We start from the raw sequence: 24,016 nt of genomic DNA on the forward strand, positions 1-24,016 counted from the left end.
TAAAACCCTTCCTTTCATAATAGATTGTAGCACTTATGAATGCCTGTTTGGTGTCTGTGTCGAAAACTTATATTTTAATGATTTCGTAGTTTATAACTTCTTTTCAATTTGTGTAACTAAATATGTTTAGCAGAAAAAGAACGCAGTCAAATCCATAATTGTTTTTTTTGTTATTTATTTACACGATCAGGCTCAAAATTTTACACAAATGCATTGAATTGGACTCATACAATTTTTCAGAGGCAATTGCATCTATTGCTCCTTTAGACGGGTCATTTGAAGCTGTTGGTGATACTGAATAATTTATAGCATTCATAAGTTTAAATGATATATTGTCTCATTTTCAAGATAATGACATTTTTAGATATCATCACATGCTCTTTTATGGTACTGACGAATTCCTTGAGCACCATGTGCAAATCCATCATATGGGTTCACGATTGCACTTTTAAGTTTAGCAGTATATCTTCTGGGCTGGTCAAACATCGCATGGCTTCTGAAATAAATAAAGTTTTTTTAACGTAGTATTGTTTAACTAGTTCTTTAGAATTCAAGTTTATAATATGACTGCGGCAATAAAAGATTTAAAAATTAAGAAACAAATATTGAAAAATAGGACCCTCTCAATACTGTTTTATATAATGCTATTCAATGAAACTACAGTGTTAAATATACATCGTTCTTTATTGCTAGACATAACCCAAAGATGCTCACAATATTGGCAGCAGAATTCCATCCTGAAATTGAAAAGAAGCTACACTAAGAATCATGACTCTTTATCATTAATTTTGTTATTTGTTTGAAACTAGGTCCCACTAAATATCAGTAATTTATTTGTATTTTTAGTGTTTCTGTTACTTGATTTTCTTGTTTAAACCTGATCTGGTGAGTTTTACATGTGTGGCATGGTTAAGGCGAAGAAGAGGTTGGGGAGCCTGCAAACATGTTTTACTCCGTTATATTTTGTTTATACTGTCTCAAGTTAAGTGTATGTAATGCCGTGAGTGAATATCGTATGTAACTGTGTATCATATTTTGCTATTTATTTGGACAGTAATTAGGCTGATGGTTTTCTAATTGGAATTCCTCTACATTGAATTTTGTTGCAGCCTTTTATATCTTGCTATGAAATATGGTTTTGCTCATTGTTGAATGTTGAAGGCCTCTTGATGAGAAATAGCTGCTAACATCAGTGAGTAAAGTACGTCATTTGATATCAGGTGGATAATTATATCATTGGCGATCATATTGCATCTACTTATAACATATTACTACATTGTATGTGCGTTCTTCTGTCCTTTTGTGTTTCAAATGGAACGATTTGTGTTAATTTTGATAGTAAATCTTCATTATACACGACAAGAATTACATAACTGAACCATGTCGAACATGAACTTAACCATGACACGAATGAACCAAGCCATGACACAGATATTTCAGTAATTTTGAATTGATTGCAAAAGTAGATATTTTTCAGAATAATTGACCGCAGTGTTATATCACGAATATATATGTGATGTAACAGACTGAAAGAAAATAACTTTTTTTACGCACGATAAACCAATTAGCAACTTTTAAATTTTGACATACGCAAGCTTTGTTCTGTGTTAAATCATTTACCATATGATACAACTTGTGATGTACTAGCATATCTACTTTATACAAAGGTACTTACCAGCTTGGATTAATGATCAGAAGTTCCGTTTACAAAATATCCCAATGTTTACATTTTTCCATTGCTTGTCATCAAAAAGACTTAACACCGTCATGTCAAACTTATCCAAACTATGACAAAATCACTGTACTAAACGCTCCTCGATATGACGACCTTACTACCCGTGATTTTATGGCGAACATCCTGTCCATGTGTAAAAAAATTTCAATTGTTGTTTAATGTGTTAATTTTATTATTTGATTTAAATATTGGGAAACTCCCCCTTTAATAAAAAGGCCTCATATCATGCAGGCGGAGAAAAATATATCACAATGAAATGCAAATTTCCTGATGAAACCCTTAATCGATGGTGAAGGAATTATTTGGGATGAACTACAATGACAACAATAAGCATAAAACATCATGATTTAAGTGAAATATTTTTTTCTTTCTAAAAATTGTAACAGAAATAAATTTAAGGATGTTCGCTGCTCAGTTTCAAAATAAATAACTTTTCATAAAACTAGTATGTATTGATAGGGAATGAATTTAGGAATCAAAATAGCACAAAAATATAGGGGTCCATGTGCTTGTTTTCGAGATATTATCCATTATAATTTTGGCGGGAAAATGTTCTCTCTTAATTTTTCATAGTTTTATCATTGACCAGTTAAAGTTCTCAAATACTATTAACAATTAGATAAATTTTCCCCATTTCTCAGCAGTAATATACCCTCTGTCCCTTCGTATGGTGTTTACATATCACAACTGATACGTTATTCACGTGCTTCTTCACACTATACGGACTTCATATACAGGAGTGTGCTCCTTACGCAGAAACTGCTCCTACAAAAGTTATGAGGAGGACAGAATAAAATTGACACTCCGTAAATTTATGGACACCATCACGAATTGATGGATCCATACGATGTGTCTTTAACTAAACTAGATAAGGACATTTTTACCACATGGTAGATTGTGGTTTGTCATTATGTCGTCTAATCTTTTAATTACCAAACGTGACTTATTCCCGATTGTGACTGTTTTGCTGAATGTGAATTATTCGCATTACTATAAGACGTGTTACGGTACGTGTCTATCCCAAATTCATGTATTTAGTTTAAATGTTTAATGTTATATTTGTAATTCTCATCGGATTTTGTCAAATGTGTTAACGTCTTTTTTTTTATTATATTTAGGTGTTACGGAAAGAAAAATTAATCACCGCCTTTATTAATTATATTTAATTTTGTACGATAATTTACGTTTGAAGTTGGATTCATAACAAACTGGACATATACATATATTATAGTTAATTGCTATTAATAAGTATTGCAATATGCATGGTGTTTAAATGTTATATCAGTATTTAGTTCTAATATAATCTTAAATCAATCCTAATTCTATCTTACTTTTGAATTATAATTTTTCATATGTGACGTCATGCTGTTTCTAAATTCATAAATTCAAATGTGGCGTAATGTTTGTGCCTTTTCGCCATCGTATGTGACGTCATTTAAAATTTATCATTTACTGCGTTTAGGCCTGAACTGAGTCGGGTGTGTCTATTCTGTGTTGGACTTAGCATTATGTATTCGGGTTTAGTTTTCAGTAATTAGTTAATACTTCAGTTTCATTATGTATATCTCTTTCATATTCATTTGATAAAATTTACTGTTTACAATAGCATTAATTGTTCTAAATAATAAGGAGGTTCTTATCCCAAGCATAAAAACTTCGCCGTATTTGGCGCGGCCTTTTTCAACTTTTGATCTTCAGTGCTGTACAACTTTGTACTTTTTTTCACTTTCGATCTTTTATATCTGGGCGTCACTGGTGAGTCTTGTGTTGACGAGGCGCGTTTTTGACGTATTGAATTTTAAACCTGATTCTTTTTTTTTTTATCTTTTAATCATGTGTTTCTTTGTTTAATATGTTCTCCTATTTATTTGTATTGTAGTCCTGTAATATTTTGTTGTCATTTCAATGTTATATTTAAATTGCCATTAAAGTGCGAGGTTAAGCATGCCACAAAACAAGGTTCAACCCACCATTTTTATTCCCCTTTAAAAATGTCCTGTACCAAGTCAGGAAGATGGCCATTGTTATATTATTGTTTGTTTCTGTGTGTTTTGCATTTTAATGTTGTGTCGTTTGTTTTCTCTTATTTTTGAGATATTAAGATAAGACGTGGCACAGTACTTGTTTATCCCAAATTCATGTATTTGGTTTAGAAGTTATATTTTTTATTCTCGTGGGATTTTGTCTGATGCTTGGTCCGTTTCTGTGTGTGTTGCGTTTCTGTGTTGTGTCGTTGTTCTCCTCTTATATTTAATGCGTTTCCCTCGGTTTTAGTTTGATACCCCGATTTTGTTTTTGTCCATGGATTTATGAGTTTTGAACAGCGGTATACTACTGTCGCCTTTATTTGTAAGACTTTTACAAATGACTTATAATTATACTTGTAAAAGATTTATAAAAAGAAAAATGGAGGTTCATGGGGAATATTTTTAAGGCATTCAAATGGATAAAACCAGAGGATTCCGAAAATCTGACAAAAAATCCAAAACATGACAAGCAGACATCCTTAAGGTCTATACATTGGAAACAAGACAGATTGAATAGGTCGTATGAATAATCAATTACAATTTCGGCAATTTTTATTTAAATATTAATGAGGAAAAGTGATGTCAGGTCAGTGAGAAATATACAGTCAACGCATATTGACTGCTCAAATAAAACGAGTGCAGTATAAATACTAGTGATAATGGACGTCAATCCAAAGTCCGAATTATACACAAGAAACTAATATTAGAAATCATACAAAAATAACAAAGGCCTGAGGCTCCTGACTTGGAATAGGCGCAAAAATTGCAGCGGGGTTAAACATGTTTTTGAGATCTTATTCTTTTCAATACTTTTCATCAGAATAGACAATAGTGTAAAGGACACAGAGAACAGTTGAGATAGGCAAATTAATAGATATACACATAACTGCTATATCAAAATGGTAGCTGATATTTAATAGTGTCAAACCACGGTTTTACAATCGTCATAAGTAATCAGTGAAATAGATTTTAGATTTTTATTAACGAAGTAACAAAGTGAACTTTTAATATCTTCCGTGTAATATATAAGCCCATCGTCTTTTAAACATTTAATTGTGTGTTTGAACTTTGAAATATAAAATATGATTGTAAATATTTTCGACCGTGTAATATTAGCCCATTGTGAATAATCAAGCAATTGACCCGTACCACAGGAGGAAGTTACAGAACGAAGAAGAAGGTAACTATGTGAACAAATAAACAGACAAACCTGTTACCATACAAGGAAATGACTGTAAAATGGTCATGTTTTATGAATTAACGGAGTCATAAACAAATGTTTTGTCAACATTTTTCTTGTGAGTTTATCCATGTTATCGATAGCTACCAACAGACCAAGTTTCAAGAAAATCTAAGACTATGCGTGCCGTAACTTGATTAGTGGTTACAGAGAATTGCTATTAATAGGTGGGATTTTACTGCTTTGTTTTCTTTTTACAAAAACAGCATTCTAATTGTTAAATCGAGTAAAGAAACAGCGGAGAATACACGTTCAATACTTTAAAATACATTGTATTTTGGTTTTGGTCGAGCCTATTTTGTCGAGTCGTCTAGCGCGTCACATATATATATTACAAAGTAAATGAAACTTTCATATAATTTATGGAATGAACAAAAGAATAAAACAGTAAACTTATCGCAAATGGATATTTTAAACATATAATTAGATACAATGGGGGTAAGTTCATATTTGTTATTCTACTGAAAAGAGGAGCTAATTTTTTTATGAATAAAAAATGGCAGACAACTTTAATTTGCACGCAGTAAAACCAATACTAATACTGTAAACGGATGATCATAACGCTTTATGCTAGTGCAAATTACACCAACAGAGGTTAACGCAGATCAATGCTCTATCCTTATAAAATTTCATCATCCATTGCATGGAATTAAACTTTTTTTCAATACTTTTCAGAGTACAAAAAGTAGTGTGTATAAAGATCAGTTAGAAGTAAGAATTATTGGATATTTTAAACATAGATATATATATACAATGTGGTAAGTTCATAGTATTTATTCTACTAAAAAGAGGAGTTTATTATTTGATAAAAACAATGGGACAACTTGAATTTACACGCAGTAAAACCATTTCTAATATAGCGTAGTTGAATGATCATAACGCTTTGTCCTGGTGAAATTTACATCAACAGATGTTAACTCTGATCAATGGTCTATCATTATAAAATTTCATCATTCATCACATGGAATTAAACTTTTTTTCAATACTTTTCAGTACAAAATAGTGGTGTGTAAAAAGATCAGTTAGAAGTAAGCAGTACACAGAGGTAGATATACGTAGGAATACGTTGATATAGGGAAATTAATAGATATACAGACAATTGTTATAAACATACCGATGTATAGAATAAAGAGACATACAGATATTTAATTGTGTAAGATCACGGTTGTACTATCGTCATAACGTATATCAGTGACATTTTAGATATTGGACTATTATAAACAATGTAACACAGTGAATACCTTTTAATTTCTTCCCTGTCTTTTGTCTTTTATGTATGCAAGTGTGTTTTAAACCGTAAAAAAAACCAAATTGATTGTAGTTGTTTTCGACCGTGCAAATAAGCCTATTGTGAATAATCACGCAATTGATACTAACTACTAAAGGAAGTTACAGAAAAGAAATGAAGAAGAAGGTAAACAGGTATACAGATAAACAGACAAATCTGTTACTAAACAAGTAAAGACTGTGTATTGAAGTATACAGTAATGATTAAGGTATGATTTTACTGCTTTTCTTTCTTCAAAAATAGCATATTTATTGTTAAATCGAGTAAGAAAGCAGCAGTGAATAAACTTTCACAACTTTAAATAAGAAAGTCTTCTTTTTAACTTCCGATTTTAAATATTTTGATTATACCAACATTCTTTGATCCCAAAAACATGCGAAACAGCTTCTGAAAATTTCGAAATATTCTGAAATTCCGAAAGATTTAAATGTTGTTAAAAAAAAGGCACAAACATTCAAAAAGGAAAATTCCTATGTAGAAAATGGTGGATTGAACCTGGTTTTCATAGCTTACTAAACCTTGTAATTGTATGACAATCGCATCAAATTTGATTATATTGACAAAATCGCATGAACAAAACAAACAGACATAATAGGTAAACATGTAAAAAAAATAGGGGTATAGTAGTCAACATTGCGTTATAATCTTAATCACTATAGAAACAAACAAATGTGTAACAAAGAAGCACAAACAAAGATATATCGAATTAAACAACCTCATGCATTGGCTATTTATTGTACGATTAACTAGGATTCTCGAAACACAAACTCTTTGTAAATTACAGTTCATATGCAAGACATACTAGTGTCCTGTGAAAAAGTGTCCCTCTGGACAGTTTTTCATAAAATTGTGAAATCAAATAATGTCCATTGACATAAAATATTGTTCCCTAAGTTAACAGCACTTTACAACAACAGTTATGAAATATGGTCCACACACAGGACAATATTTCGTAATATAAATTGTTGTTAAATTGTGTCCTCTATTGAAAGTAATACCTTATATCTGTTACTGGATACAATTCAAATAAAAATATTAAACAACCCGACCATAGAAAAAACAGCAGCAGAAAGGACTTTCTATGCCCCATCAAAACAGACTATAATAAAAAAAAAAAGAAGAAATGGGTTTGATGAATGGAAAACTAATGTTAAAAAAAGGGTAACACTACGCCAATAATTGTTGACTGCAGCAAACTAGTAGGTTCTACAATTCAAAATGATAGTAATTTCTTTATTATGGTTGAATCAATTTTTAGGATTTTATGTGATAGATTACATCAACAGAGGTTTACTCAGATCAATCCTCTATCAGTATAGAATTTGACCATTCATCACATAAAACTGAGAATGGAAATGGGGAATGTGCTAAAGCGACAACAATCCGACCATAGAGCAGACAACACCGAAGGCTACCAACAGGTCTTCAATGTAACGAGAAATTCCCGCACCCGGAGGCGTCCTTCAGCTGGTCCCTAAACAAATATATACTAGTTCAGTGATAATAAACGCCATACTAATTTTCAAATTGAACACAAGAAACTTAAATTAAAATAATACAAGACTAACAAAGACCAGAGGCTTCTGACTACGGACCTGACCTGACAACAGTATCGTTACTATATCCCTTCTTAATAAGTCTATTTAAAGGTTTTGTTAGTTTCTGTGGTGAATACTGTCATTTTTGTGCTTTATAAAGAATATTTCCATAAAAAATGGATGTGAAATACCTAAACGTATAAGAAGTCTGCATATTGAGCTATATTTACGAATGATGTCCTTATACGAAGGATGTTTTGAGTGTGCAACTGAGACAAATCTCTGCCAAAGTAACAATGTATTGTTCATGGACAGTATTTAATATAAATAATGTCTGGTTGACTTTGTAAAATCCTACACATACTATGATCACAATATTTCAGCAATTATAACCCTGACAAATTCAAAACCTGTCCAAGATGGCATCGAATGCTCTTTCACAAGAAGAGGAAAACTATGTACGAATGACTTTGTTACTCACTGGAATTTCTCCTCGTGCAGTTCGTTTCCAGTTTGATAAAGAATTTCCGCCAACATCTCTAAGTTTTACTGTTAATGATAAGAATGGGAGGAAAAAGCTGAATGACTTGAGAAGAAAACGAGTCGTTAACCAGGCCCAATGGGATCTCCTGTTTCCGTGCAGTGGTTAGTATATGTTATAAAACAGCGCCATTTGGGGTCTTCTGTTATCCAGCAGTGGTTAGTATATATTATAAATCTTCAAGTGTGAGGCTTAGTTGGATCACCTGTTTGCCAGTTGTGGTAGGTTTAGGTTAAAACCAGACAGAGTGTAAACTCCTGTTTCTTAGCAATGGCTAGTATATATTATAAGTAAAAGCCTAATGGAATCTTCTGTTTCCTAGCAATTGTAAGTTGGAATGTCAACGAGTACTCGATTCGCGAGTATCGCTCGGTAGTACCGAGTACATATTACCAAAATGATACTCGACTTATTGGTTTCTAGATAGAATGTTGTTGCTTTTTTAAGTTTGTAAACAAACAAAACTGTTTTTATTTTTGCCCGGTTCAGGGAAATTATTATACATTAATCAGAATTAATAAAAATTAATAAGAAATTAAATACTATTCGATTGTTTGCGTCTAATTGTCTTTTTAAATTCTTCCAAGCAGATGTACATTTGGGATATATGAACAAGAGCATTTTCAAAAGACTGACTATTTTCTATATTTTCATCACCATCAAAAAGAAGATGTGGTATGACTGCCAATGAGACAACTATCCATAAAAGACCAAAATGACACAAACATTAACAGCTATAGGTCACCGTACGGCCTTGAAAAATGAGCAAAGCCCATACCGCATACTAGTCAGCTATAAAAGGCCCCGATAAGACAATGTAAAACAATGTAACTGTTAGTAGACAACAAATTTGATAAATTGCTTCGTCGCAAAAAAAGTTGATAGGATAATATTTGTATATGAGAACAAATTTGTTGCACCTTTAAAAGTACAAAAAATCACAAAAATGCTGAACTTAAAGGAAAATCAATTCGGAAAGTCCATAATCACATGGCAAAATCAAATAACAAAACGTATCAAAAACGAATGGACGAAAACTGACTTGGTACAGGCATTATCAAATATAGAAAATGGTTGATTAAACCTGGTTTTGTAGCGCTAACCCTCTCACTTTGATGACAATTTCAGTTATATTTACATTGATGCGTTAACTAAACAGACACAATAAATAAAATAGTCAAAATATAGGTACATCAGTCATCATCGTATAACAATTTTAAAAGGAACAATTTAACAGAACACAAAAACATCTATCTACAAACACATTAATAGATATGTGTGTCTGACGTCAGAAAATTTTATACGTCATAGATTTGTCGTTCAATGTGCATACAAACAATTTTAAAATTTGCATAGGCAATGTTAGCATACAGGGTTGAAAAATCAAAAGTATGTAAGAATAAATTTCAGAAATAGACCGAGATTTAAACTAGCAAAAGTTATATAAAGAATTTATAAGAATCCACAAACAGTTAATTCCAATACGCGATTGAATGATTTTGACGTTTGTGGTTCAAAGTATATTGTAATTCATAATAGAAATATATCATAATGACATAAAATAGAACAATATCATACTGACGGGATCTTTTTAAGTACAGAGTCACGTTATTAGAACCAAAGTAATACAAAAAGTCGCATATACAAAACACGCCACCAAAAAATTGAAGGACATTATTAAAACGGATTAATGGTATTGACAAGTTCTAATCATCACCCCTTTGTTGATCATTAAATAAGATTTTTCTATAGTTCCCTTAAAATGTTGTTTGAGTGATAATTTGTCTTTATATATGAATTAAATACTTGATTATATTATTATCTGTTTACACAATTGGTTCCTACAGTGCTAGTAAATGAGCTATTAATTATGGTATAAAATTCCATAAACTGTTATCTACCCCTATGCACTAATGTTGAGGTTTTTACGAACAGAAAACAAAGACCTTAAATACATGAACTTAAAAGTGTATAATTTGAGTTTCCAATATCGAGCGAGTACTCGATTATCGCTCGGTAAATTCAACGAGTGATAGGTTAGTAAATCTTCATCGAGTTGACATCCCTTATGGTAAGTATATGTAATAAAAAAGGCCCAGTGTGGTATCTCCTGTTTCCAAGAAGAGGTAATGATCTGTTATATACCGGACTCAATTGGATATCATGTATTCAATCATTGATAAGTATATATTATAACAAAATCTAAACAAGATCTAGTTAGATCTCCTGTTTCTCAGCTGTTGGGTCTCCTATTTCTTAGCAGTGTCAGTGCATATTTTATAAACCAAGCTCAGGGGATCTCCTGTTTCTCAGCAGTGGTCAGTATGTGTTTTATACGAGGCTAGTGGGATATCCTATTTCCAATCAGAGGTAAGTATATGTAAAAAAGGCTCAGTGGGATCTCCTGATTCATAGTAGTAATACTTATATGTTATTAACCCGGTTCAGTGACATCTCATATTTTCTTGCAGTTGTAGGCTTTGTATTTATAATGAACTAAGACATAAGATATAATTAGATCTCATGTTCCCTACTAGCTGTGTAGTCCCACCATAGTTAACATAACATGCATAATGGCGAGAGGCGAACTTTCGATTTAACAACTACTAGTAATGTAAAAAGACCTTGATCTTTAAAAATCTTTTTATAAAGGTGGATAATTGTTGTTTAAAATTTGTTTAAAACTGACAAAGTAACCTGAGATAATATTTAACGTTACTCTGTGACCAAATGGGGTTCCATATTCGGTTTTTATATTGAGAAATACAAAAATATGTGGTATGATTGCCAATGAGAGAACTCTACTAGTAATGTAAAAAGACCTTTGATCTTTAAAAATCTTTTAAATATGTGATACTGATAACTGTTGTTTAAAATTTGTTTTAAACTGATATAGTAACCTGAGATAATACTAAATGTGACTCTATGACCAAATGGGGTTCCATATTCGTTTTTTTTATATTGATTAATACAAAAATATGTGGTTTAATTGCCAATGAGACAACTCCCCACAAAAGACATGGCAAATGACATAGAAATCAATAAGTAGAACTCATCGTACCCATTACACAAAGCCAGCTATAAAGTTGAGAAATGTGAAACAATTCAACCGGTTGCATCCAACATGCATTGAAGTAGCACCAAGTTCTCTGATCACATGTTTATTGGATGTCGAAAGGTAAAAACTACAATAGACAAAATAAAAACAACCTTAAGTACTATTAACAACATATATGTACTGAATTTTACGATTTTTAATACAATGTCGGAAAAGTTCTTAACAAAAAATGAAGGCACAAATGGTGTTCCATAGAAAAAATTAACCGAAAAAGGAGATACTTTACAAAGAAAATATGTTCCCGAACGTCTATCATGGATTTACATATGCAGCAATGTGTAGATGGATTATGCCAATATTTGATGAATAAAATTATAATGTTGTTAAAAAGATTAAAACAATAAAAAGCAGTGTCGATCAAATATTTTTGATTATCTTGAAAAAAAATCTTGCAAGAACGTTATGAAACGTATATCATAGGTTTAAACCAGCAATGTCTTTGACACTTTGAATGTTAGTTATTTTATCTTAAAGTATGTCATCTGAGTATATAATTTGAAAATTTGCAGACAGTTTGGAAAAGTACCATTATTTCTAATATTTTTCTTTTTCATTGTTTCTGTTACCAGGTGTCACTGATTCTAAGACTTTTGATGTGACGCTGATGATAGCATTACTTAGAAACCTGACAACATCGCCCTTGGTGCCTCCTATTAATGGATATGACAAACTACCTGTATCTACAGAAACAACACCTTCCTCAGATTTAGCAAGAATTAAACATTATAGAAACTTCTTGGCACATCTTCATGATGGGAAGGTAGATAGCTCATTATTTACTACAGCTTGGAATGATATAAGTAATGTAAGTAAAACCTGGAGCTAATCCAAATACGTATATATGTTACGTACTTTGTAATTTTTCCTATTGTGGCATATGAGGTTGCAGTTTGAATGTCGTATTAGTTTGAATGTCCCTTTGTTATCTTTTCGCCACCGATGAAGATCATTTTCTTTTTACATTAAAAAATCAATTCTATCTTAGATGGAATTTTGTTTGTATTTGAAGAATTAAAAAAATAAATATAATCAAAACTGGAAAACAATCAAATAATATAACATTTCAGCATAATAAATTTAGAGGTTTTCCAAGGTTTTTATTCGGCTACAATAAGAAATTGATGTTGAGGGCAGATCTATTTTTAATTCTTTCCAAAACTTCGAGCTATTTTTGGTCTTATAATTTCTTTGGAATATATCAAACTTAAATGTTTAAAAAAACAATTATAAACAAAAGTTACCATATAACATATACATAAAAATATCGGAAGGTCACTTATCAAATTGCAAAAGCCAATATCAAAACATAAACGAACGGAAAACAACTGTCATCTTCCTAACTGCGTGCAGATATTTCATTTTGTAGAAAAATATGTACGACTGGTTTGACAACTGATTTTGAATATTTTTCCAGAATACAGAATACAGATAAGATTAGTTTATGAACTGCGTTTGTATATAGTTTCGGCACTGATTAGACAAGTTTGGCAACTGATTTTGTATATTTTTGAGAATACCGAAGACTAGGTTGACAACTGATTTTGTATTTTTTCCAAAATACTTAAGACTTGTTTAACAACTGATTTTGTTTATACTTTCAGAACTTATAACACTAGCTTGACAATTGATTTTGTATATTTGTTCAACACTCATAAGACTTGTATGACAACTGATTTTGTATATATTATCCAGAATACACAAGACTAGGTTGACAACTGATTTTGTATATTTTTGAAGAATACATAAGATTAGTTTAACAACTGATTTTGCATATATTTCGGCACTCATTAGATTAGCTTAACAACTTATTTTCTATATCTTTTGCAGGCTGTTTTCCGACTAGGAGGAAAAACAATGAAGCAGGAATGTGATCAGCTAATAACAAAACCACTTGATATGTCAAGCCAAGAAATCGTACGAGACTTACACCAAGCCAGCAAAGACATTCAAACTATTAAACAATCAATTGATTTGATTCAAACTTATCATAAAGGGGTAAAAGAGGATATTGAAATACTTAAAGAAGATGTGACAACAATACAGATGGAACAGGATAGTTTAAGAAATTCACATCAATTGCTTCAATTTGACCACTTGGACACGAAGATGGATGTCCTGTCTTTACAAATAGATTATGATATGTTGAAAAAATCACATGATTTACACCAAGTAAATTCAGTAAAAACAAGAACTGATTTAAAAGAGCTAACATCTATTCACGAGGAATATGTACCAAAAAATAGAAGAGGTATTCAAATAATATTATATCTTATGTCTAATTATATCTTATTCAATACACATGAAAAAAGTATTGCAACACCTTGATTTTTTTAATCTTGAAAAATCAGCCTCTTGTTTAAAATGGAATATGATAAAATATTTGTAAAATAATATTGAAACGTAGTTTATGGTAACATTTGTATTAAAAACAAACAAAAATTTAAAACAACATTTTTTATCTAACCAAATTTTTTATAATAATACGAAGTGTTTTTTGTTAAAAAAAATTGCATTTTACAACTTTTACAGTAGTAGAACTTTACAATAGCAGACATTTCAAAATTGATCTTTAGATGATTGTTTTCATCATGGTTGGTCGGTATACGCCAAAGCATTAGTACTTTGTGCGCAGCCTCCATTCAAACCGCATCTTAACGTCTTCTGATTCCTGCAATAAGTCGACTAATTTGATTTTAAGGTAGCAGCAACCATTCCTGACGAAGGTATTGTTTATTTCACGACGTGTTTGACCTTGGGTGTCCTTTCGTGGACTTTACGCCAAATAATGTCCCATTTATACTCTATATGGTTCAATCTCGGGTTGCGATCGGGCCAAAATAGATAAACCGAATTCCATTTGAACAATGGTTCTTCCTCCACGATGCTAATTTTCAACTTTGGCGAGCTCTGCACTATATTGGATACGGGCAACTGTGTGTCTGTTCGTAGGCAAAGGTCTCAAAATGGTCTTATCGCACGATAACCAGAGGCGATAAGCCGATCTCGAACAGTTCTGGATTAAAAGCTCCTGCATGGTCATCACTTTCTTTTTAGAAATGCACTGTTTGCAATGGGTTTCAATCTGACCAACCTTCATTATGCTTGATTTTCCCTAGCAGATGTTATAGGTGGTCTATTTGATCTCAGAAGGACTTTAAAAGGTTTGTTGCCTGATTTTTATTCTCAAAACGACTTACAGTGGAATGATGATGACCAACAATACGTGCAACTGTCACAGTGACATACCTTCTTCTCTCATGCTGATTATCTGCCATGTGTATACATCATATATACATGCTTAAAATTAGCTACGGATATAAGATTTTTAACTAGAGGCTGAGTGAGCGCAATTATTTGATTCAAAAAAAGAATTTGATAAATAAAGTTTTAAAAGGGTGTTTTGGCTTTTACCAGCACAACATACTTAGCGATTTATTTTTTTATGAAAAAATTTGATTGACTTAAAAGTGGCTAATGTTGAAGTTGTTAGAGATCGACGCGTAATCTGATATACTCTGTCTTAATCAAGTCTGTACATTATATCATCAATTTGGTTGTTTATTCCGTCATAGATGTGTTTGTTGTACAGTACTATTGAGACACATTATCTTTCGAGATTAAATCACAATTTAATAAATGTTGAGGTGTATAATAAACATGATTTAGACTTTATTTCATGTGAGTTAGTCTGACTGTGACCTTATAATTATGATTAGTTCTTTATGCAAGTTGAAAAACCAAAGTCCATTGACACATTCCCCATTTCCGTTCTCAATTTTATCAATCAAATATTCTTGAATGAGTTATGCCAAGTGACCACTGACTGCAAAAAGAGAGGGCCTGCTTGATTCATGCATCAGTGATTTACGAAATGATTAACCAAATGTTTCCGACAAAAAGGGGAGGTCCACTGCTTCTCTAAATCCACCTCTGATGCAAATTGGAAATATTAATTTTATTGACAATTGTATTGTTTTTCATGTCTTCATTTCTCTCAGATATTTGAAAAAGGTTTCTAGGATAGAAATAATAAAATATGTGCACTTCAGTGAACATTGGAACTTTGTTCTTTTTTTTTTTTTTTATCAAAGTGCAACTGATGAGTTTCAGATCGTTTCTTTAGTCAAGTCGCCTATTGTTTAAGAACAGGCACATAACGTCATCAGAGGCGACAGAAGTCATTAAAACTGTGTGAATAATCCAGGACACATTGTAATTTAGCACTTCTTTTAAGTATTTAACTTTGAAGCACATAAAGAATATTGACCACACATGATGAGTAGTGCATCATGTGTTTATATTCTGTGGTATCTTTTGGTATTAGTTTTAATGTAGTTTAAAGCTGATTCTGGGTTTGTGATTTATTTTTCAGCGCTAATCGATCAGTTGTTAGATGAATGGCAGAAAAACCGAGATTCAATAGTTGAAACCAGAGCTATGAAAGCTGTACTTGAATGTGTTCTGGAAAACAGCTGTGTCACAATAACAGCTAGTTCTGGTGCTGGAAAGACAAGTACTCTATTACATGTGGCTTTAAAAATGAAAGAAGAAGGCTACACTATACTGCCAGTAACAAATCCAAATGACATTGTTCAGTTTTGTAATCCAAATCAGAAAACACTGTTTGTTATTGATGACTTCTGTGGAACCTATTCCATAAACCAGTCAGACCTTGACAGTTGGGAACCAGTAATGAAACATGTAAAGGTAATGATGCAAAATAAACGAACAAAAATTATTGTTGCATGTCGTTTACAAGTTTACCAAGACAAAAAATTTGAATCTTTATCAATGTTTAGAACTTGCGTATGTAACCTCTTATGTAAAGATTTGTGTTTATTACAAACAGAGAAAAAGTCAATAGCAGAATTATATCTTGACACAAAGGCTTCTAAAATAATTCAGTTCTGTGATTTATATGACTGTTTTCCACTTCTCTGTAAATTGTCTAAAGATAACCCTGAACTCAATATTATAGATTTTTTCAAAAATCCGTTTTCAGTTTACACAGGTGAAATTGACAAGCTTGATAAAAACGGGTATAATGGAAAATTCTGTGGATTGGCGTTGTTAGTTATGTTTAACAACAAATTGGAGGAAAAATGGTTGACAGAGGAAATCGATCATGAAAAATCAAAGAGAATAAAAAACACATGTGAAGCAAGTAGACTGGCCAAAGGAACATCACGACTGTTTCTGCTTGATGAACTTAATTCACTCGAAGAAACTTTTATAAAGAAAGAACAAGGTGTATTCAAAACAAAACATGATAAATGCTTTGACTTACTTGCATGCTATTTTGGACAAAAAATGATTCAGTGTTTGATAAAGAATGCACACCCGTTAGTTATAATGCAGAGATTTTTACTAGAAAGAAAAGATGACATGGACCAGTTTATCACTATTGTTCCAACTAAATACCATCAGATGTACATACAGAGAATGATTGACGACTGGTCTATAGGTAGAGTACATATGGTGTTTAATAACATCAATATGAAGATACCAAACTTTAGACATAGATTTCTTTTTTACTTGAATACACTTGATAGTTCACTCCAGAAACAATTATCACTGACCTGTGATTTAGCTGACAAATCTACTGTTCTAATTCAATGTTGTTTTGTTGGTGAGTTTTCTTTGATTCAGTGGTGTATCAATCATGGAGCTGATATTAATAAGAGTGAAGATTCTGGAGCTTCTCCTTTGTTTATTGCTTGTCAGAATAATCATATAGATGTAGTTAAGATATTGCTTGACAGAAAGGCAGACTTTAATAAGTGTGTAAATTCTGGGGTATCTCCTTTGTATGCGGCTTGTTTTAAAAATCATTTAGAAGTGGTTACGATATTACTTGATAGAAAGGCAGATATTAATAAGTGTGATGATTCAGGAGCATCTCCTTTGTATATTTCCTGTCAAAAAAATCATTTAAAAATTGTTAAGATATTTCTTGACAGGAAAGCAGACATTAATAAATGTGTAATTTCTGGAGAATCTCCATTGTATATTGCTTGTCAGAAAAATCATTTAGAAATAGTTAAGATATTACTTGACAGAAAGGCAGACATTAATAAGTGTAGATATAATAAAGCATCGCCTTTGTATATTGCTTGCTTTTATAATCATATAGAGGTAATTAAGTTATTACTTGATAGAAAGGCAGACATAAATAAGTGTGTAGATTCCGGAGCATCTCCTTTGTATATTGCCTCTTATTATAATCATATAGAATTAGTTAACATATTACTTGACAGAAAGGCAGACATAAATAAGTGTACAGATTCTGGAGAGTCTCCTTTGTATATTTCCTGTCAGAATAATCATACAGAGGTAGTTAAGACATTACTTGACAGAAAGGCAGACATAGATAAGTGTAGAGATTATGGGGTTTCTCCTTTGTACATTGCTTCTTATAATAATCATTTAGAAGTAGTTAAGATATTACTTGAAAGAAAAGCAGACATTGATAAGTGTGAAGATTCAGGAGCATCTCCTTTGTACATTGCTTGTCAGAATAATCATATAGAAGTAGTTAAGATATTACTAGACAGAAAAGCGGACATAAATAAGTGTAGAGATACTGGAGCATCGCCTTTGCATATTGCTTGTCAGAATAATTATATAGAAGTAGTAAATATATTACTTGATAGCGAGGCAGACATTGATACGTCTAGAGATTCTGGAGCAACTCCTTTGTATATTGCTTGCCAGAAAAATAATTTTGAGGCAGTTGAAATATTACTTCACAGAAAGATAGACATAAATAAGTGTGAAAATTCGGGAGCATCTCCTTTGTACATTGCTTGTCAGAATAATCGTATAGAATTAGTTAAGATATTACTTGACAAAAAGGCAGACATAAATAAGTGTAGATATACTAAAGCATCTCCTTTGTATATTGCGTGTTATTATAATCATATAGAGTTAGTTAAGTTATTACTTGATAGAAAGGCAGACATTAATAAGTGCAGAGATACTGGATTATCTCCTTTATATATTGCATGTGAGAATAATTATATAGATGTAGTTAAGATATTGCTTGATAGAAAGGCAGACATTAATAAGTGTGAAGATTCTGGGGCTTCTCCTTTGTATATTGCTTGTCAGAATAATCATATAGAGGTAGTTAAGATATTACTTGACAGAAAGGCAGACATTAATAAGTGTAGAGATACTGGAGCATCTCCTTTGTATATTGCTTGTCGTAAAAATTATAAAGAAGTAGTAAACATATTACTTGAAAGAAAGGCATACATCAATGAGCGTGTAATTTCCGGAGCAACTCCGTTGCTGAACGGCCTTAACACCAATTGATCAACCAATAAATGAAATCTCGAAAAGAGTTATTCATTGGTTGAAAGCCTACGAATTAAATTCATTGCTATCTTATCTAAAAAAAAAAAAGGGGGGTTGAGATGAAATTCATATATATTTTATATTATATGAACCCTTATAAGGGGAGGTACAAATTCTAAATAATGCATTATAAAACTCATGTGAAGGAGATAACTCCAATATTATCATATAGATCTTTCGTGAAATGTATTCCTATAATCTTTCCTTGCAACCTAAGGCAGTAATTAAAATATCCTTCATCTTCTCCTATATTGCAACTGACAAAATAAACATTTTTTTATTGATATTGTGTCAGAGATCAAAATTATTCGTATGTTTATCTGTTTTGCTAATAATTCTTTTTGAGTTCAGCCATTTCAATTGATATTTTATAGTGTGTGTTTCCATATTGTAATGTTATACTACTGTTAATGTTAGAGTGAAGGTTTGTTCCTGTTAAAACGTTTAAACCATTCATACTGTGTGAAAACCTGCTACAATTGTTAAACTGATGACAATTAATTAAAATAAGACTATGTATCAGGGTCATATCTTTACTTTGATTCATTATCATAGCTTTTTTAAAAACAAAACTGTGTTATATAAATTCATAATTTCTGTCTATTTTTTAAGCAATAGATGCAAAGACATTAATATAAATATGATTATTATTTTTCTAAATAAAAGAAAGAATCAGTGTGTAATGTTGTCAAGTGGAAAGCCAATGAAATATTTATTTAAGATGAAGTTACAAAAAAGTATTAATGTGAACTAGATATTTTTACATACTTTTAACTGTATCGATCGTTTTCTTGCTTTTAATGTAATCCATACGAGAATTTGTGTTATGGTAATATATTTCCTAAATGTTATGTTAACAACTGTTTTATAAACAAAGGTAGAAGAAACCAATAGCTAAGACACAATCAGAACTTGAAAATCGAGGAGAAACCAACAACACGATGCTTAAAGCGAAAGAAAAAAGAACGAGACGAACAACAATCTACAAAACATTATATTCCAATATAAATATAAATAAAAGAAAATGTTGTATGCTTATCAATGGGACAACTCTCCATAATTGACCAAATGACACAATAATTAACAACTATAAGTCACCATCAAACAATTGTCTTAGAACAATGAGAACGGCCTAATTTATACACAATAATGAATGAACGAAAATAAATATGTTTCACAGCAATGAACTGCTGAAATACAGGCTCCTGACATGGGACAGGCATTTCATAAAGACTGATTTAAACAAACCTCACAAAATACAGGAGGTTTTCACGGGGTCCCTAGAGGGGTATTCATATCTTGTCCCAAATGATTCATCCTACGTGTTGCTTATGGTGAATCCAAATTCATTATAAATCTCATTTTGGTTTAAATTATATTCAAGGAATTGTGTATAGGGTTGGTGCTATAAGCTACTACAAAGAGAAATATATCTGTGGTCATATTTTATGTTTTTATGAAAGGATGCTGCATTGAAACGAAAAAGCACAATGAGTACTAATTGCTGATTAACCAAACTGAACAACAAAATTGTCAAGCGCTTTAATGATTCTGTCTTCTGTGTATATGTTGTTCGAATCAGTGGGGTTATTCACAAAGTTACATTTTTCATTTTGTCATACTATATCTTTGTGAACACTCAAGAATTCTATGTTGGACGCATATCATGAATCAAACAAATTTTGATTTTGTATACACTATATCATTTTAATCATATGTTGCGTACCTTGATATGTTTTTTTTATTTCCTTCAACTGAGAAAATATAAGTCGAACATCTACTTTATTTTAGATATACACTTGCAAATAGTTTTTTTTTTTTCAATTTAAATTCATAATGTGATGCAAATAACGCTTGGGTTCTTTTTGGTACCACACATAGCAGATATCTACAAAAGCTTGGCTACGACAAAACGACGTCTGCAGAACTCAAACTTTTTTGATAGAACAAACAATAGAAAAACAAGTTTACTCCAAACTCGCTAACCGTTACACTTTTTTACCTTTTATTTATAAATTGTTTAAAAGTTCTCAGAAGAACTGTTCCTTATGTAATCACTGTTTATTATCAATCTATGAAACGCAACAGTTGGAATATGTTTCGTTCCTATCTAACGGTTTTGGTGGCTGCTCATCTTCAGACTTCTGATGATTCCTTTGTGAGTGTGGAGCTTGTGTCCTTGACTCACTGGAATCTGAATTATACGTCTGTGTTGTAATCGCTGTATTTGAGGCACCATTGAGATACTCTGTTTTCTTGGTTATGTTGGCATCAGTCAGAATACCACATGAGACTGGACTCTATGCTCCCAAATCAAGTGATATAACCTCCTGATATTGCGATTTGGCATCATGTATTGTTAAATCCTTCATTGTATGTTCAGTTACTTTGATGCATGAATTCAAACTCTATACAGTCTTATTAAATGAACTAATGGTAGTATCTTCTAAAACTAAATTATCTTTTCTTGGACTATAAGAATCATCGTTGGCGATACACGCATGATACTCATATGAAATTACGGCAACCAAATTCTACAATTGCTTATAGTTATTATTCACAGTTAAACCTGAGTCGTAACTGGTGTCCTCGGCCCAGAAATCAATCACACTTTCCACGTCAAAATCCGGCACATCTTATTTTTATCTTAGTTTTTCTTGTAAGACGAGTTTCCACTAAACCCGATCAAGGGTTGCAACCGTTATATAAGGATAACGGATCCAAAACACGAACAACACTGGCTTTAACTGCAGCCGTTCCAATCACATCTGTCTCTGTCAAGAACTCCAAAGGGCTTCCCATATTAATCGTCAATTTAAATGTTTGTGATCAATTTCTTTTCGATAACTTCCTGGTATAAGCTGATCTTTGATCAGCAGATGGCCTTTCAGTTTTCAGCTGCTAGTTCCCCATGTAACTCGATACCACATGGTGTTTATGCTCTTGAAACTAATAGCCTTACTTCTTCAGCAAATCTTTCATTTTTTTTTCGTTATGTTGTCTAATATCATATGGTTTATTTCGTGCAGTGGTTGGGGCTCTTTTCAATGTGACGCAACAGGGGTTCACAAAACTTCTCTTTCCTGTGGCGGAATATCTGTCATTATTTAAATGCCTGTCATCTCAGGCTTTCTGTGTACCTATCATACTTCTACTGTTCTGTCCATTTGTTTCTCCTAGCTGCCCTGTTGGATGGGTTAATGAACCCTTTATAATCATTGTTTCCGTCTTATTTTTCTATATAACTTAATAATAAAAAAAATGTAAGGGGAAAGATTCAACGGATCTAGCAATTTATACAGCTATGATATTAAAAGGGACATACACACATGTCTATATGGAGGACTTTTAAACTCCTTCGTCATAATTATTTATGATAACCTTCCTTTTTGTTTTTGTCTGGTATTCCATCCCATCAAAATTTGATGATAATGTGTTGTATTTCTTGCATAACCTAAAATATTGGATTTGGAAGTACTGTCAGAACATGTACAAAAAGTAGAAGAGCCAAAGTTTTTGTAACAATGGTTGCCAAGTTTCTTTGTGATCATAAATTGAAAAGGGTTTTCATGCTTTTCATTTTCCTGCATAGTTTTCTGAAGTTTTATCCTCGTTAAAAAGATTGGAAGGAATTCAAAAACCCATAAAACTAAAGATTTTTCAATTAAGGAACATTCAAGGCTTTTTCAAAGTCAACCAGTAATATTTATCCATGGTTAACTTCTTCTTCTACTAACCTATCAAATCTGCCAATATTCTAACACATAGCCCAAGTCCACAATTGATGACCCCACTTTTCGTTGTCCGTGATTATTTGTCTTTCTCATTCATTTCTTAGTTTTTTAGAGTAAAGAATAAAAAAAGAGAGGTGAAATGAATTTTTGGATGCTGTATTAAAACTTATTTTGATATGAAAAGAGTGATTTAGCCAAGTGCAAAAAGATAATATTTAAAGTTTTCGGAACATCTCTTGACTTGTATATAAAGGTATGGAAGTGTATTTGCCTAATTTATAAGATGCTAGAATCTGAATGTTGTATTTATGATTGTGTAACCTATATTTGTAAATTTATTTGTCATTCGGTCTCTGGTGGAGAGTTGTCTCATTGACATTATACTTTACCTTTTCTTTGAGAAATTATGTACAGATATACAATTGAAGGCCTGTTGGTGACCTTCTGCTGTTGTCTGTTCTATTGTCGTGTTGTCTTTTTAACACATTCCCCATTTTCATTCACAATCTTAATGTTAAGGAACGAATGCAAAACAACCATTCACGAGTACTTGCCTGTACCAAGTTAGGAATATGACAGTTCTTGTCCATTCGTTTTTGATGCGTTTTGTTATTTGATTTTGCCACGTGATTATGGACTTTCCGAATTGATTTTCCTCTAAGCTAAGTATTTTTGTGATTTTACTTTTTTCTTTGACCGCCAAGCGAAGGAAGTCCGTTTTTTAAATACTGGCATTCGATACAAAAATTCCTCCTGAACATGTTATAAATTTCATGAAACATCAATAGGAATAGAGAGAGAAAATCAAAAAGGGACATCGTTGTGAATTTACCCTGTCGATCATGATATATAATAAAAGTTTGTTAAACGAAACTACATAAAAATTGAGAGGACGATGTGTACGATCTCATACAGATTATGGATAATATCAAGTATAAAACACAGTCGCTATCGTCATTGCGCAGAGTCATTTACATTCATAAAAACATGTACATATATACTGACCGACGTTAGAAACGCAACACTAAATTATTTTTGTGTTATTTTTGAATGAATGTGTCCCCGTCAAAAACGATGACTGCATGTTGCAAACGCCAAAATAATTGTCAGAAAGGTCAACAAATTCTGTCTGACATGTTTTGGGTTCTGATTTGCATTTGTTCAACCCATTAATTGGTTTTGGCAACTATGCGGTTGGAACTTGAGGGCTTTTAAGGTTTTCATCCAGTCGAATTTTCGGCAATTCAGTTGATGGGAAAAATTTATGGCATGAATCTGTACTCAATGGCACTCGGCAATTTGATTAGCAGTTTACGTTGCGGCAGTGAACATGTCTGGCTAATGACGTTGCGTAATAAAATTCTGTTGACGTTTCATTGTCACTAAACGTTTATCTGTTCATTGATGGCCAGCGAAAAATCTTGTCTTCTTGTATC

General features: G+C 32.0%; 1 protein-coding gene across 1 annotated transcript; it reads left to right on the plus strand.

Annotated features, from left to right (window-relative positions):
- The first annotated feature begins 8,247 nt into the window (after nucleotides 1-8,247).
- Nucleotides 8,248-18,804, plus strand: LOC134692224 (uncharacterized). Its single transcript, XM_063552675.1, has 4 exons — nucleotides 8,248-8,473; nucleotides 12,057-12,292; nucleotides 13,315-13,735; nucleotides 15,860-18,804. The coding sequence occupies exons 1-4, from the start codon at nucleotides 8,248-8,250 to the stop codon at nucleotides 18,802-18,804; spliced, it is 3,828 nt and encodes a 1,275-aa protein (XP_063408745.1).
- Nucleotides 18,805-24,016: the final 5,212 nt, after the last annotated feature.

Source organism: Mytilus trossulus, chromosome 12 (assembly GCF_036588685.1).
Source record: "Mytilus trossulus isolate FHL-02 chromosome 12, PNRI_Mtr1.1.1.hap1, whole genome shotgun sequence".
Taxonomy (NCBI): Eukaryota; Metazoa; Mollusca; class Bivalvia; order Mytilida; family Mytilidae; genus Mytilus; species Mytilus trossulus.

Bases quoted from the DNA above. Each gene is read 5' to 3' on its own strand.
- LOC134692224 (XM_063552675.1), top strand. From the start codon at position 8,248: ATGGCATCGAATGCTCTTTCACAAGAAGAGGAAAACTATGTACGAATG. The intron at 12,293-13,314 runs GTAAGTAAAACC...TATCTTTTGCAG, and splicing joins CTTGGAATGATATAAGTAAT to GCTGTTTTCCGACTAGGAGG. The intron at 13,736-15,859 runs GTATTCAAATAA...TTTATTTTTCAG, and splicing joins TGTACCAAAAAATAGAAGAG to CGCTAATCGATCAGTTGTTA.